Here is a 15,204-nt window from a genome sequence, read left to right on the forward strand (position 1 = left end):
AGAGCCAATCTCAATCAAGCTGCTGTTTCAAATGTCACCATTACATCATAGATAAAACTGTCCAAAAATGACATTTTCCCATATGTGACCAACCTAAGGTGAGTAAATCAGGAAACATGAAGTTAATATCCCAGTGGTAGGAATAAAAGCTGCTACTGTGCATGCTTACCACCCATGCCCCACATTCCAGTTTGATGCATGTTCAAATAAAAAACAAAAACAACCCAATCAAATGTATCTGTCATGTTAAAAATGTATTTTATGATGACAAATTTCCCAATGGAAAGTAATTTTTCTTTCATGTACAAGGTACAGAGAAAAACATTTTGTCATCTTTTTTTATTTTCAAGTAACCAAGAAGAATGAAAGGTAGGAAATCAAGAGTTTTTCTGCTTTTGATCTGTGTTTTAAGAACAGATGGGTTTTCCACATGCATAGTCTGAAGCAGCTGAAGTGCAAGTTATTGGAAAAGTTACTTTCAAGTGTGATTTTACTGTAACAGTCTGGTATTGCAAATACACCACCTATTGGTGTGGCATGGCATGAACCTCTTTGAAATCCTCTATCCAACCATGGGCTAAATCCACTAAGCTAGAACTAGCATAAAAATGAACTTAGAGCCCAGTTCTGAGTAGTACATGATGCAAGGCTTTATTGGACATTCTGCCTACAAGACTTACACACTACTGGCAGTTCTCTGTTAGAATGGTGGAACAAGTACTTTAAGGATATGCAGGAGTTAAAATTTAAAAAAAAAATAGCCAAGGAAAGTAGAAAATGTATTTTATTTATACGGAAAAGGCTACATCTGGATTTGTAAAAGGTCTGTGATAGTATTATGTTGCCCACACGTCACAAATCAGTTGTGAATAGCAACAAAATAGTTACATATCTTTCTACATACCAGTGCAATTAGTTCACATTGCAATAAAATTAAGTCAAGTATGCAACAGAATCAAAACCAAGTGTTTCTCCATAATCAGCATACAAAGATTTACAGTGCAAAGATCATTTTAGGTTTTAAGAAGTCTGCAGTCAGTCTTCAGAATATTTAATGGGTGAGATACTCCAATTATTTTCACTATTAGCAGTTGTATCTTGTCAATACTGTGCACAAGCAAGTCTAAACTGAAATGACTTACATTGTAAATAAAATAAGTCTATACAGTAAAAAAATACAAATTATATAAGAGAACTAACAAAAAGAAACTTGAACACACTTATGAAACAGACAACGTACTTCAATGACACACATACAGTATTCATCACATGAAAACAGCTACTTTTTCCAGCAAAAATAATTTCATTGATTTACAACTGAATTAGAGATCTTGTAGTCTGAAGATGCAGGTGTCCAACTCTTAAAAACTATAATAAATGTTTTCTGCAAAGCATACAAAGAGGATAAATATTCTTACCAAAGTCATAAGGTTATTTTTGGAAGTTTGTTCTCTCTTGCTCCAGAAACACACTTACTTGGGTGAAAAAAAATTCAAGGGGTGTCACATTGAAACCATAAACTGTGCTCCATTTCCTTCTAATTTTGAAAAAAACTAGAATTTACAGTACTCTGTGGTATATGAAAATGTCTTCAAAAGTTTACATTGCATATTTCTGAGTCCATTCTCTTGCATGTCTGTTGTATCTGTACGTGCAGAAAGAAGGCATTACAGTGAAGAGCTGTTAGTGACACACTGACAATGGCCATGGACTTACTTAATACAGCTGTTACTGAGCTTTGCACCTCTGAGCACAGTCAGAGAACACTAAAACAGTCTAAAAGCACAAAGTACACACCCACTACACATTCAAAGTTATGTACCAAACCCAACTTCACAGGTTTGCATTAAATCGTGCATCCTTCATTTGTATTTCATAACTGCTTCCCTTATTTGCACCTTCACAGCAATTGGTTGTCAATTACTCCTAAAGGCATATGCTACTAAGAGTCTGACAAAGTTTACACTTTTGAGTTCTACAAAATTCAGTATAAGTAACTGGGATTTTACTCTCTGTTCTGCACTGCCAGCTGCATTTCAGAACTTCAAAAGAAAATTTTCTGAAAAGCATTTTTTACTAGGTTTTAAGTCTTGGGTCTTTTCCTTCTGGTATGAAGCTGATTATCTTATAATTCCACAATCCCAAGGGTAAATGTCCTTAGAGTTGATAGCTTCCACTCAGGTCTTTACATTTGCTACATTCTACTCTTCTTGAGTCAAACAGAGAAAAATACTGACAAGTTTTTAGCTCTTAAGATCAGTATAGCAACTCATTTACTAATTGGTTTTCTTCTTAAGAATATGCTACCATATAAGTCTTTGGATTTTAACTTATAATAAAATACTCAGGGGTAACCAGCCACATCTCTCATTTCCTAAATCCAAGGTAAAACAAAAATTTAATAGGTGGTCATTTTAAGAAGATAAAGCTACAGTCAACACTACATATTCTCTCACTTTCCCTAGCAATGATTAAATTTTGAGATTTGGAGATGGAAAACCATCCCTCATTCATTTCCTTCACAAACAGGAGGCACAACAGAAATCACTAATAAGTAGGTGGAAAAAAAGCTGAGCCAGAAATGGGGAGAAGCTGATGCACAACCTCCTCTATTGAACACTATCTACTTTGCAGAATGAGCTACAGCATTCAGGCACTTCAGGAGTTACATGATTTGACTATTCCAGACATTGAACTGTGAGAAAAAGGCCATTTAATCATTCTTAGTCTGGGCAGAGAAATATTAGACCACAGATGTCCATGTAAGTTCTACATGACTCCTTTGCTCTCTACTGCTCAAGGTAAAAGCAATACTCAAATCTGCCTGAACCTGTGACATGTGTTGAGCCACTGCATGCACTGCAGGAAGTCTTCAATGGCTCAACACTGAAAAATAGGTACCAAATAACTCAGGCAGTTAAACAGAAGGTCCAAATTTCTTCTGTACAGGTTTTACAACCAGAGGATTGCAGTAGTGACAAGTAACTCATATTTGGGAAAATAATTTTTTATGCAATCAATCTGTTACACAGAAGCATGAGGGTTTTATGTAATTAAGTACAAAAAATTAGTTACCAACAGCTGTGTATGCCTACAGTTTCCTACTTGCCATGGCTATTCCCAATATTTAAAGAGCTAATCCTGTAGAAATCTAGGAAAAGAGAACTGCTAAAGTTAATATTGAAGGTGCACAGCAGACAGCCACCTGCAAGTACCACACACACAGTTTTATGTATGTTATACTCACTTTTCCTTGTCTGACTTGTAGATCTGTGCAATATCTGGTACTAAAGGATCATCTGGATTAGGATCACAAAGTAAGGAGCATATGGACAATAAAACTAAATAAAAGAGACACTAGATTAAACAAGTTAGTTTACTTTATTTCTACAATTCTTTAATATATTCCAGTATACTGAAGGAGGTGGTGGGAGAGTATAGGAAGAAGAATGCATATCAGAATTAAGCTGTCATTTAACAGTTCTGCCCAGAAATGTTTATACAGCATTATTTTTCTAGGGCTGAAGTAAACACCTGATACAAGCCCAGGGAATTTGCAGCCATGAACCTGTAACTTTTGTAAGGATCTCTCTCCCACATCCTAGCCTAGGAACCCAACTACAGACTACAGTTACATATAGATTTTGGTCAAACTAAGCTTTGCAGCTGCAGCTAAGGTAACTAATATTATTAATATTACATTGCCATGCAGTACTCTATTTGTGCATATCCTTTTCCACTTCTGTGCTGACAGTCATTCTCTCAATCATAAAAACATTTTACCTAAGTGTGACTTCCATTGTGGGAAATACTTGATCAGCATTAAATACAGGTACTCACTTATAACTTCATATTAATTTCCTGGTATTGAACCAAGGAGGTTTGATTTTTTTGCCTAACATTTTCAGGCCATACTTTTCAGGCAATTTATATTTTTATGGTCAGAACTAATATGCATACAAGAGTACACAGTTAAATAATTCTAAATATGTTGTGAAAGGGAACTTCACGCTGCCATAAGAATCAGCTGTAGAACACCTTTTTTCCTCCCTGCTTTATCTTGTTAGCCAAGAACCCACACCTATTTTCAGGAGCAGAAATTTCAGCCACTTCAACTGACTTATTTTAAGTGTCAGTAATAGTGTCAGAAATCAGGTTAGAATACATGGTCACACAGATGGTCAGAGGTGTTATAGTATGCTGTCAACTTTTGATTCAGTCAAACAAAGACTAGAAAGGTGAAACTTCCATGAGTCACTGAGCTAATTACCAGTTTATCAAATACATAATATCTGAACATGAGACCTGCTCCACTTTATTACCAAAGAAGTGCTCAGCAAGTGAAGAGACAGAAAAATGCTGAAGATCTAAAAATTTTACAGGTTTTCAGTTGTAGATGCCAGCTGTTAAACCTAAGTGGCAATTTTCATTTGCTTAATAACTAGATACAATTTTTGGATAGCTATAAAACAACTAATTTATGTGGAAAAAAATGATACCGATTACACATAAAAGTAATTGATGTCTTTAGCAATGAGCTGAGGAAACAGAACATTAGACTTATATTTTATATGGCTTGTGAGATTACTGCACAGGCCTGTAAACAAGAGAAGTTGTTTTTCCAAGGAGATACAGCAACTGGACTTGCACAGAGCAATTTCCATTGGACAAAGCCCCACAATTTGTTCTTTGCTTGTACACCCAGTGCAGTGACACTTTGGCACACAGCTCAGAGAGCTCCCAACTACAGGAGATGTGATATGGCTTCTTGACCTTTTGAGTCACATGAGGAATTTCTGTAATATGACTAAGTGTGCCTTAGCAATTTGAAGATGGGTGAGGAGAAGCAACAGCACCCACATTTTAAGCAGCTTTTTAAGTGACACAAAATGCCTGCAGCAAAAGAACTGCTCAACTGTTGAGTCAATGTTCCAGAAATCTGCACTGTTCAAGTTTTGAAAAAGCTTAACTACAGGATGAGAATATTTTAAGAAAACTTTTACTGATGACTGTGAAAGGAGCTATATTTTGAAATATTCATCTTACAAAGGAATGCAAACCAGAACAAATGATCTCATTTTTAAAGAAAGTGTAATTAAGACCTTAGTCCACACAAGGATGCTCAGGCAGCCTGAAGAGTCATTAACAGGCAATCATGGAAGCTCACACAACCTCAGTATCAGGGTTTCACATCTACTCCCAAGTTGTGATTTTCAAGCCCTGCTTATCAGTTTCTCCTCCATTCAGCATGCAAAGTCAGGCATGAACATTTCAGGCTAAATGTACATTATTATCTTATCTTACCCAACTTGGTTTAGAATATTGCTTTGCTGTGCATGCATTTTTTTGTAATGAACTCCCAATAAACTGCACAAGATCTTAGATCGTAACCAGAACTCCAATGGAATTTGCCTCTTCTAAAACATGCAGGATAAGTTAGTTCCCACTGTTTACCTTTAAGACAGTGCAATAATACACCAAGGAAATGCCATGGCAGTGTATGCAGCTTCATACATGCATTATCAAATCAGTGAGTTTACCTTTAGAAACAGTCAGAGCTGGTGACCATTGTGATCTCAAGATATCAAGACAAATACTCCCATTACTGTTTATGTTTGGGTGATATATTTTTGTTGTAAAAGCAATCTGTAATAAAAAAAAATAAAAAACAAATAATATCAGATTAGGGTTATTATATTTGGAATCCTTAACATCATCCCTTCCTTTCCAGTCATATCAGATCTGCCAGCACAAATTTTTGACAGTCTTATCTACATCCATGAAGATAAGTATACATCCATGTATACTGTGACTCACCTTTCCAGTTTAACTTCCAAAATTAAGCCTCAAGGAATAAACTTTGAGCTAAAAACTTTCTTTCCTTAAAGAAAGGACTTACCTTTGGTGGTTTGAAAGGATAATCTGTTGGAAAGTGTACTGTGAGAAAAAATACTCCCCCTTGATATGCACTATCAGGCTGAGGAAAAAACAAAACAGATAAAACACATTAATATATTTCAGCTGTTTTGGAGCTTCCCTTCTCCTAGAGAAAATTCATTTTTTCCCCAGTACATAGCCCACTGTGGGCCAAGAACTGGAAGGCACAGAGGGAACTGAACCCTCCCACTGGCCTGCAGAGTTACACAGAGCCAAGAGTGGCTACTGCTGCAGCAGCACTGCACAGTTACTGAGCACTGCCCTGCTGGGAGACAAAAGAGGGGAGGGAGCTCCATGGCTCCACTGCACTGAAGGGAGTACAGAAACCACAGCACATCCTCCAAATCCTGTCCCTGTGCAAGACCACAGCTGCTCTGATCTTCCTCCATTCTCAAACTACAAACATACTTACCCTAACAAGTGGTTTCTCTTTGCAGATGCAAAGAGTGGGATTTTCCAACAGAATTCAGTTCATCATGATGATATCAGGGAGTTTTAAAACCCACAACATCTTTGTGACCCACACAAATCTGTGCACATGCATTTTGTTACACAACACGTGCACAGGTTTACATCCAGGTTGTACACTATCAAAAAAATAAGCTCCATTTAAAAACCCTCTGCAACTCCACTATTGTTTGCAGTTAGCAACTTTAATATTAGATTTCACCCACTCTTCCTCCTTTCAGATGGATGAATCTTCCAGGCTGATCATCTGTGAAAAGCAAGCTCCATATCACCAACTCAAACACCACAGCTGACTAATTAAACACCTCTAACTTCATGAAGAGCAGGGATTTTTGAGGAGTTACAGAAAGCAACTGGTACCAGACTAATAAGAACAACAATGTCACCCTAAAGTTTTAACTATTCACAGCTCAGCTGAATGTGGCTGCTGTGTCTACAGAAACCCAAATGAATCCTTCTGTAACAAAAAGAGAAGCAAGGTATTACATTTTAAGGGGCACGATTCCTATACTTACAGGTCCCATAATAGTTGCTTGCCAATGAAACACTGAAAGGCAAAAAAGATACAGCAATTAGAGATTTTCTGAGCCTTTCCAGAACTGAAAGGTACTGAATGTTCTAGGAAGAGCTTACAGTCATCTCCAACAGGTCCGGCAGAACAGTGGGCTGGGGGATCTCGCTGCAGATCACTGAGTTCCTGCAAGAAACACAGAAATACTTCAAAGACATGAAAATCCATACCACTTGGCAGCATCCCTTCCAAAGTGGGAACACAAACTAGTTTTATTAAACCCATGGGCACTTTTTGTGGTATTTTGATAAAACAGTCAACACTTGAAATGTCCATTGAAACTGAAAAAGCTTTTTTGCCAGAAGGCCTGCAGCTAACACTGTGCTAGAAATTAATATCTGAAAGAATTTAAGAGTTGCAACCAAGTTCACAGTAAGTTCAATATACTTGAAGGAGACAAAATAAATAAGAAGGGTTTCTTGATTAGCCTGTAAACTCACAGTTTAATTTAGTTAGGTACTAACCTGATCATTCCCTTAGCCTTTGATTTTACAAAAGTTTCTGTATTGTCCTAGTCTGTGGACATCAGCTGAGCTAAACCAGCTGATAAAAAGTTTGCAGCCTGCCTGGAGATGATGTATGAACATAATACAAAGGATCCTAACTAAATTGGAAACTAAAGGAAAAATATTAGCTCTACACCTTATTTACCTTGATTCAATTCCCTGCATGCTTGCTTTTTTTTTTTTTTGAATGGCTACTAAAAAACTCCCAAGTTAAAACTTAAGCACTCAGAGGAACTTTTGGTGGTCAACTGATTTATTTCTCTTGCTGGAGTCCACACAGTCCCAAATAATTTAAAATTATTATGTGATTTCACAAAGTCAGCACTGTTTTTCATCTGATTTATCATCACTATTTCAAACAAGACAGGTAGTAATGTTAGTTCATTTTCCTCATTTGATTCCATATACTCCTTTTGATGTCTGAACTATTACTGTACTAAGGAAAGCTTTTTCCAATTCTAGGCTGATAGAAACTCTCCTGTAGGAACTTTATGACTACATGCAAGTACTTCCTTTGAAATAAGTTAAAGGGTGTGTGTTTGTAAGTAACTCAATTCCTTACTCAAAACACACACATTTAAGGCAACAATAGACATAAGCAGGTATGTGAGTTTACCTTAAGGAGTAACACCAGAAACATTTCTACTCAAAATAAATTAGTCAAGGCAACTACTTACAAAATCAAGGTTTAAACTGGAGCAAAGTTTAACTCAAGTGCAGAACTGGTGTACTTAGTGTGATCAGGCCTTACATATAATTTGAAGGGTTAAAAATCTGCACTTCTCAACTGTTGTGAGATATTTTTTCCAGTTATGACATCCAGTAAATATTTCAACTCAATTTACCATGGACCCAACACCTAAATTCAGCCAGACTTACAGCTCCACTCTTGGCCCTGAAATCAAAGAAAAGCACTGCACCCTATCTTACTACTGCTCTGAAGTGACTTCTCACAATCTTGTGATTTCAAACAAAACAGACACCTTTTCCTATACTGAAATAGCACAGGCTGGCAACTGGCATTACTTGTGTACACTTGATTCTGTATGCTGATCCAGAAAGAACACTCTGGGCTAGACTTTAACCAATAAAGGCACTTGAGAAATGCAGTTCCTATTTTAATCAGAGGATTCAAATTTCGTTAAGGAGTGATTCAGAGAACCAGCTATTTATGCAAAGCCAGGGCACTGCCAGTACACACAGGGAGTCAACAAATCTCAAGTTTCCAGCAGTCACCAAACATGACCAGCAGCAGAGCTGTTACAGGCACTGTCTTCTCTAACTTGCAACTCAAGATCTAACCTAACAAGAGAAAATGAAGACTTGTACACACACTAAAACAACCCAACCAAAACCAAACAGCTGCAACTACAGCACCAAAACAGAGAACTCACACTAACAATCATGCATTTTGCAACAGTCATTATTGACTACTAAATTCAAGGCAGTAACTGGAAAAACATGTAGTTTAAACTTTTCAGGAAGTCTCTGAAGTATATGCAAACATTCCATATGCACATAGGAACTACCAGGCAACCACTTAGAGTCACAGGTCTGTAACAGTGCTTTCGTTGCTAGATGTGTTCATCAAGATCTTTACATACCCCAAAACCACACAAATTTGTTTTCTTTCATATATACACATGTACTTAAGAATTACCAGAACTGGGGAAGGCTCCTTGGGCATACACTTCAATTTGTTCAGGCTAAAAAGGCACTGACATCTGTTCATGATTAGAAAAAAACCAAAAAGCAAATATTTTTCATCATACATTGATGAGACCCACACTTATAAACCCTTGCAATTAATATTTCCTAAGAACAATGAGGAAAAGGTTCTCTTCAATCAACTTCACCAACTGAGAGCAATGTTCACAAATACATTCTGAGACCTTCTGCACCTACAAAACATAAAGCCAGATCAAACTTCAAAATCAGCAGAGCAAATTCAAGCTGCATTTAGCATCCATATGTGAAGCTAGTGTGGTTTAAAAATACAAGTGGTAACATCATCCAACAGTATGAACAGTTTGAATCTTTATATACAGAAATTCAGATCAAGCTGTGATAAAAAGGAAGAACTATTCAGATTTACATTGTTGATGATACTGTTTAAGCTTTAGGTTCAAAGCAAAATTATCTGGAGAGCTGTAAGATTTAGGTTTAAAGCTTTCCTATACCTTTTGAAATGGAGCAAGGAGATACCCAGATGTCCCTGAATCAGTCTGACCTGCCAGTGCCAGAACTGAACACTGCAGAACAGAAATGAGGATCCTCCAAATACATGTAGAAAAACTTCTTCATGACTGTACATATTCATGAAAGAATGAGAATACAAGAATTCTTTATACAAAGCACAGATGCTCTCTAGAAGAAGGCCAAAAATTTGCTTTGTTAAGGGACAAGGCTGAAGATTCTCAAAGCCTAACATGTTGAAACCTCATCAAGAAGCACAAGATAACTGCATGTGAGGCACTACAGTCAACACTAGAGATTGCCCTGTAGTTTTAAGTCAATTTTAAGTTAAGCAGCTTTGTCCAAGCTTTATGGATTATTACCATGTAGCTGCATGAGGCAGGCCTGGTCACTTCAAGGGGCTGCACGAATACTTTTAGTCACTGGTATAGAAAGTGCTGGTGCAAGATGCACATATGCTGACAAACAGGATCTATAGCTCAAAGCAGATTCATTTTCAAAAGAGAAAGTCACCAGTATAAATTACAGTGTACACTGGTGCAACATCTTTTATGAGAATACACAAACCCAAGATTCTGTCTGCAAGAGATGCATCAGAAGGAAGAGTTATTGCAAACACTGGTGAATGTGACAGCATAAAAGCACCTCTCAAGAGCTCCAACACATGCCAGGATAAACGTGCACAGAGAAAAATACCTAAGCTGGGGACACTGTAGGAATAAATCCTCTAATCCTCTCATACAAAACATTTCAGGGTAGAATAGAATACTAATGGTTAACATACTACTGGAGATGGCCAAAGCCTCCAAATTACCTTCCCTTGCAACACACACACTCCTGAACAGCCCTGTAGACAGCATGAAGCAAAAATTCAAGTTTAACAGCTGTAAAAAACAGGCTGTGGTAAGCTATAAACGTTGGAGACATTTCTGAATGTGCAGACTAATGCCCATGGTCAATGAATAATACAGGATGTATTTCATAAAAGTATGAACACTGCAAGGCCAATTTAACACTTACATGCTTGATTAGCATCCAAGCTTTTCTCCCAAAAAGCTATTGGAACAACATTGTAAGGATACTTTGGTGATAAGGAAATAAATGTTCTCAACATAGAAGTACTAAACATGTCTTTTTTCAGTCTAAAAAAAATTCAGAAAAAAAGACTGCAGATTATCTGAAGACCAAAATGAACTGCAGACAGCATCACTAAAAGCTATTTTCATCCTCCATACACCACAAAACCACAACCTTTCTCCACACTATTATTTAAAAAATAGATTTATATTTGTCAGTTGTGTTCTTAATTTCTAGCACAAAATGCACTGTAGACCACAGATTTATTTCCTACCAATTCCATGCACACACTGCTGCTTGGAACCATTGTCATAAAACTCCAAAGTGATTATACTTAAGACTAGTTAAAGAATTCTCTGGTTCTTCACAAATTTGGTAAATATAAAGCACATATTTATAATAAGATTTATTACTATAATGGTTAGTCAGTAATAAATATTCTATTTCCATACATTGTTCTAATGCAAAAAAAAATATTGCTAAAATATGTAGTATCTCAGCTGAGGACTTGAAAGTAAATGCAAACATTTTATGTTAGAGTCACAAAAGTTTCCTTGTTATGTTGATTACCATCTAAAGGCTGCAGGTTTAAAGTCAAAATCTAAACCACAAATATCAATAATTTTTATTTGAATCAATTTACAGTAACAGAAGTTATTTTCAACATAACTTTAAGTTAGTATGTCCTGTTAGCCTATGCATATATGAAACACATACTGAACCACAGAGACATATAGTTCATTGAAACAACTCAATGTCTGAATGCTTCTATTCTTACTGAGATGTAGAAGAAAACCAACCAAGCACTATGCATCAAAAAGGTAAGAACAAGAGCTATTCTTAAAGCAGTGTTCAAATCTATCTCCTCCTTCCTGGTTTCAAAATGTCTTCTAAAATCTCTTGCAGTCCTGAACAAAAGGATGTACAAGACAGCCTGAGCATTAACCAGCACATCAACCTCCCACTAACACTGGAGGAGCACCCAGGTACAGGACTTATGATGAGAACAATCTCAGCTGCAATATGGAACTACCAGGATGGCAAACTCTGCAAATTAGATATGTGAACAAAGAATTTACAACAGGAACCCCAGAAAAATGGTTCTGCACAAGACAGATGGGCAGAACTGAGACCTACACACTATTGTGCTGAACCTGACAGCCAAAATAAAAGGTTATTTTCCACCTTTCACAAAAGGCATGGTATCTCACTTTCCAGAGGTGGCAAGAATAAAGGCTTCTTTGCACAATATTTCTTTCTAAAAAGCCTACACTATTTGTTTTGCTTTCATCATTTGCAACATCTGGAATTTACAGTGCCCACAAAGATGTGTTGCTCTTTCACTGCCCCAAGGAACATCACAGACAGTGTAGCTGAACTTTTTTGACAGTGTAGAGACAGTGCCTCTCTCATACAACTGCAAAGCAAAGCACTCACAAGGCAAATGAACACAGGATCCTCAGCTTGTGATGAGTAAGAATCCCCCAACCCCAAACTCTCTGAGGAACTGTGAGATGAGTTTGGCATGGAGACACTGCTGACAGCTGTGCCTGCAGAGCAGGGCTTCATGTCCTCACTGTTCTTCCACCTGCAGCACCAGGATCAAATACCTCCATGTGCAGGGAGCAGCTTCTTCACTGGTTACTCAGCTGCCCATTTTTAAGAAAGCTCCCAAGCACAGTATGTCTGTCTGTGGCTAGGGTACAGCCTTGGAAGTCCACGTGCTGTCCTTTGAGGAGCCCTTTGAAGAAGACAGGCAGCCAAAGGCTGGAAGGATGCAATGACACAGATCCCAGGGGCAATATTACTTAGGAATCAGAGTCCCAACCACTATGACAAAAATATGCTTACTAACAGGTTGACATATTATAGCTTTGCTTCCTTCATAGGTGCTGTCACACTGAACACACAAATTATCAAAATTACTCTGAACAAACAAGCTTGACACCAAAATCCCTTAACTTTGTTTAAGCACAATTCTGAAGCATCCTAAACCCACTGAAGTTTAACTCCAGACAGTGTCTAGACTGATGAGCTCCCAAGCAATGCCACTGTGTTTGCTGACAGTGTTTTGTTCTCCAAAGAATTCCTCTAGGCACTCTGAAACCACAGCATTTCCTCTACTCCAGATCTTATCCCTTCCTATCCTTCAGATACAACACAACTATCAACCTTTACAGCCAGTCTGAAATGCCAGGAAAGTAGAGAAGACAAACACACCAACATACAAATACATTTCATCTACCATTAAACTTCCATCTCCATGATTTTTGGGGAAAATTTTATGCATTACAGTGACATCAAAATAGTTTGTCTTTTCAAACTTCTCCACTTCATTTTAACTTTCCATTTGAAACAAACTTATTGCCTTGCCATTCCCTTTCCTCTTCTACTTCTTCAGAGACAGACTGCTAGCCAAATCCCTCTTTCTTCTCCTGGAAAGGCAGAAGAGAGTGATGAGGGTAGTTAATGGAAAAAAAAGAAAGCCAGCAGCAGTCATTTCTGCAGCAAAGTAGAAGCAAGGGGTAACTAGTTCTGAATTTAATCTCAACTCTTCTTGGAGGTCCTTACCCAGTATCTCTTCATGTTTCAGGTGGAAATTATTGTAAAACCAGGAAATCTCATAGCACATTGCAGTCAGCAGGTTGGAAAGCATCACTTTATTTTGAAAGAGTAGAAACACAATAAGGCTAACAGAATGAAAGATACTTAGATAAAAAGTCTAACCATAATTTCACATCTATCAAAAGTTCTTAAATGCCACATTAAAGAAAATTGTGGCTTTCCAATATGTATGAATGTCTGTAAAGCAGAAAGCTATGCAGGGAACATGATAAAAGTATGAAGGCTGATTCTATTCTAGCAGGACTTCATTTGGAAAGCCCCAAACCACCACTCTATCTCAAAAATACTAGACAACCAGACTCTCCCCTTTGTCTGTTTATCTTAGCAGAAAGAAGCTGGACAAGAATTGTAAAGAGATGGTATTCAGAACAATCCTTTTCTTGAAACTAGGGTAAAGAGATGTTGAAGAAGATGTGCGAAATGAAAGTGGCAACAAGAGGCAAACCATTTGTATAATATGTAGAAGCAAGACAAAGTTATTCCTAAAGAAAACCACTGTAGTAATTTGATATATTGGTCGAATGCAACATTCATGACAAACATGTGATATGAAGGAACAAAATTGTCCTGTGTAAAGGCATAAGCCTCGCAGCATGAGACAGGACTACCAGCTTCTGGTAGAAATCCATCCAAAGTTGGTATCTACTGTAGGGTGTCCCAAATCTGCCTACTGGGGTTAATCGGTCACTACAGAATCCTATTTCTGCAATACCAATGGCTTCCGATAGCAAAAGGGAATCCTGCACAAGGAATAATCGCACCGTCACGTAACCAGGATAGCACCGATGCCGCCCTAAACATGGCACAGCAACAGCAACCAAACAGCGCGGATTCTGTTCCACGGCCAAAGCACGAACCTCCGCTCCCCCGGTGCTGGCCGCGACACCCGGTCCGTGCGGTACAGCGACCGCCTCAGCCTTGCCAAACAAAAGGAAACCGGCAACTCACAACTTGAACCAGGCCATTTATCCGTATCAGCCCAAAACGCCACAACTGGGATACACTCAAAGGTCACATCAAGAACTATGCTGACAATACTTCTTAACCCTGCCCAGAGCACAGCGCGGAGCAGCCGTGCACAAGGGCAGTGACTGATGCTGTCCCTGCGCCCTGCTGAGGGTTCCCCGTCAGCACCGCGGCTTTCCCCGCTCCCGCACCGCCCGGGGCACCGCGGCGGCTCCGCCAACGGCGCCTTAGGGCACCGACTGGGGCTGCGGGGCCTTCCAGGGGGCAGAGTCCCGAAACCGTGAGGCGGCAGACGAGAGCCCCCCTTCCCCGTCTCACACCCACTCTGCTTCCCCGGCTGCCGACGAGGGAAGGACGAGTCCTGGCAGAGAAAGCGCGCGGGAGCGGCTACCGCGACACCTCTGCTGAGCCCGCTCCGGCCGCCGCCTCAACCCCGCCAACAAGGGGACAGCCCCGGCCACTACCCGAGCGCAGGGGGACCTTTCCGCCCCCTCCCACGGCTCGGCCCCACTCACTTTTTGTATCCGCTTCAGCGCCATGGGAACGCGCGGCGGAAGCGCGAAGCAGGCGGCGGGAGCGCGGGGCGGGAGCGCGGCCGGGGCGGGGCGGGTGGCGGGAGCGCGCGCCGTGGAAAAGGGAGGGGCGGGGGTGCAATGGCCGTGCCCTTTGTGTCCTCCTGCGCATGCGGAGCCGAGGCCGCGCGCGGGGCTCGCCGGGAAGCGTAGTCCGCACGCGGGGCGGCGCTGCGCGGGTGCGGAAATCTCGGTCGGGCCGGGCCCCTCAGGATGTGCGGGGCCGAGTGAGGAACTGCGAGTGTCAGTGTCTAGTGAACACAGAGGTGAGGAAGAGGAACGTGAC

General features: G+C 39.5%; 1 protein-coding gene across 2 annotated transcripts; it reads right to left on the bottom strand.

The window, feature by feature from the left end:
- Positions 1 to 766: 766 nt before the first annotated feature.
- Positions 767 to 15,011, bottom strand: UBE2D1 (ubiquitin conjugating enzyme E2 D1). Of its 2 annotated transcripts, none has more exons than XM_054637449.2 (7): positions 14,862 to 15,011; positions 7,039 to 7,102; positions 6,921 to 6,952; positions 5,900 to 5,977; positions 5,541 to 5,646; positions 3,248 to 3,341; positions 767 to 1,645 (listed from the first exon to the last, which is right to left on the bottom strand). In XM_054637449.2, the coding sequence occupies exons 1-7, from the start codon at positions 14,883 to 14,885 to the stop codon at positions 1,600 to 1,602; spliced, it is 444 nt and encodes a 147-aa protein (XP_054493424.1). In that variant the 5' UTR covers positions 14,886 to 15,011; the 3' UTR covers positions 767 to 1,599. The 2 variants fall into 2 exon arrangements, with proteins under 2 accessions (XP_054493424.1, XP_077039520.1); XM_077183405.1 differs by lacking the exon at positions 14,862 to 15,011 and adding an exon at positions 14,671 to 14,715.
- Positions 15,012 to 15,204: the final 193 nt, after the last annotated feature.

Source organism: Agelaius phoeniceus, chromosome 9 (assembly GCF_051311805.1).
Source record: "Agelaius phoeniceus isolate bAgePho1 chromosome 9, bAgePho1.hap1, whole genome shotgun sequence".
Lineage (NCBI taxonomy): Eukaryota > Metazoa > Chordata > Aves > Passeriformes > Icteridae > Agelaius > Agelaius phoeniceus.

Bases quoted from the DNA above. Each gene is read 5' to 3' on its own strand.
- UBE2D1 (XM_054637449.2), bottom strand. From the start codon at position 14,885: ATGGCGCTGAAGCGGATACAAAAA. The intron at 6,953-7,038 runs GTAAGCTCTTCC...TTTGCCTTTCAG, and splicing joins CGGACCTGTTGGAGATGACT to TGTTTCATTGGCAAGCAACT. The intron at 1,646-3,247 runs GTGAGTATAACA...CTGCACGTACAG, and splicing joins TACAAGTCAGACAAGGAAAA to ATACAACAGACATGCAAGAG.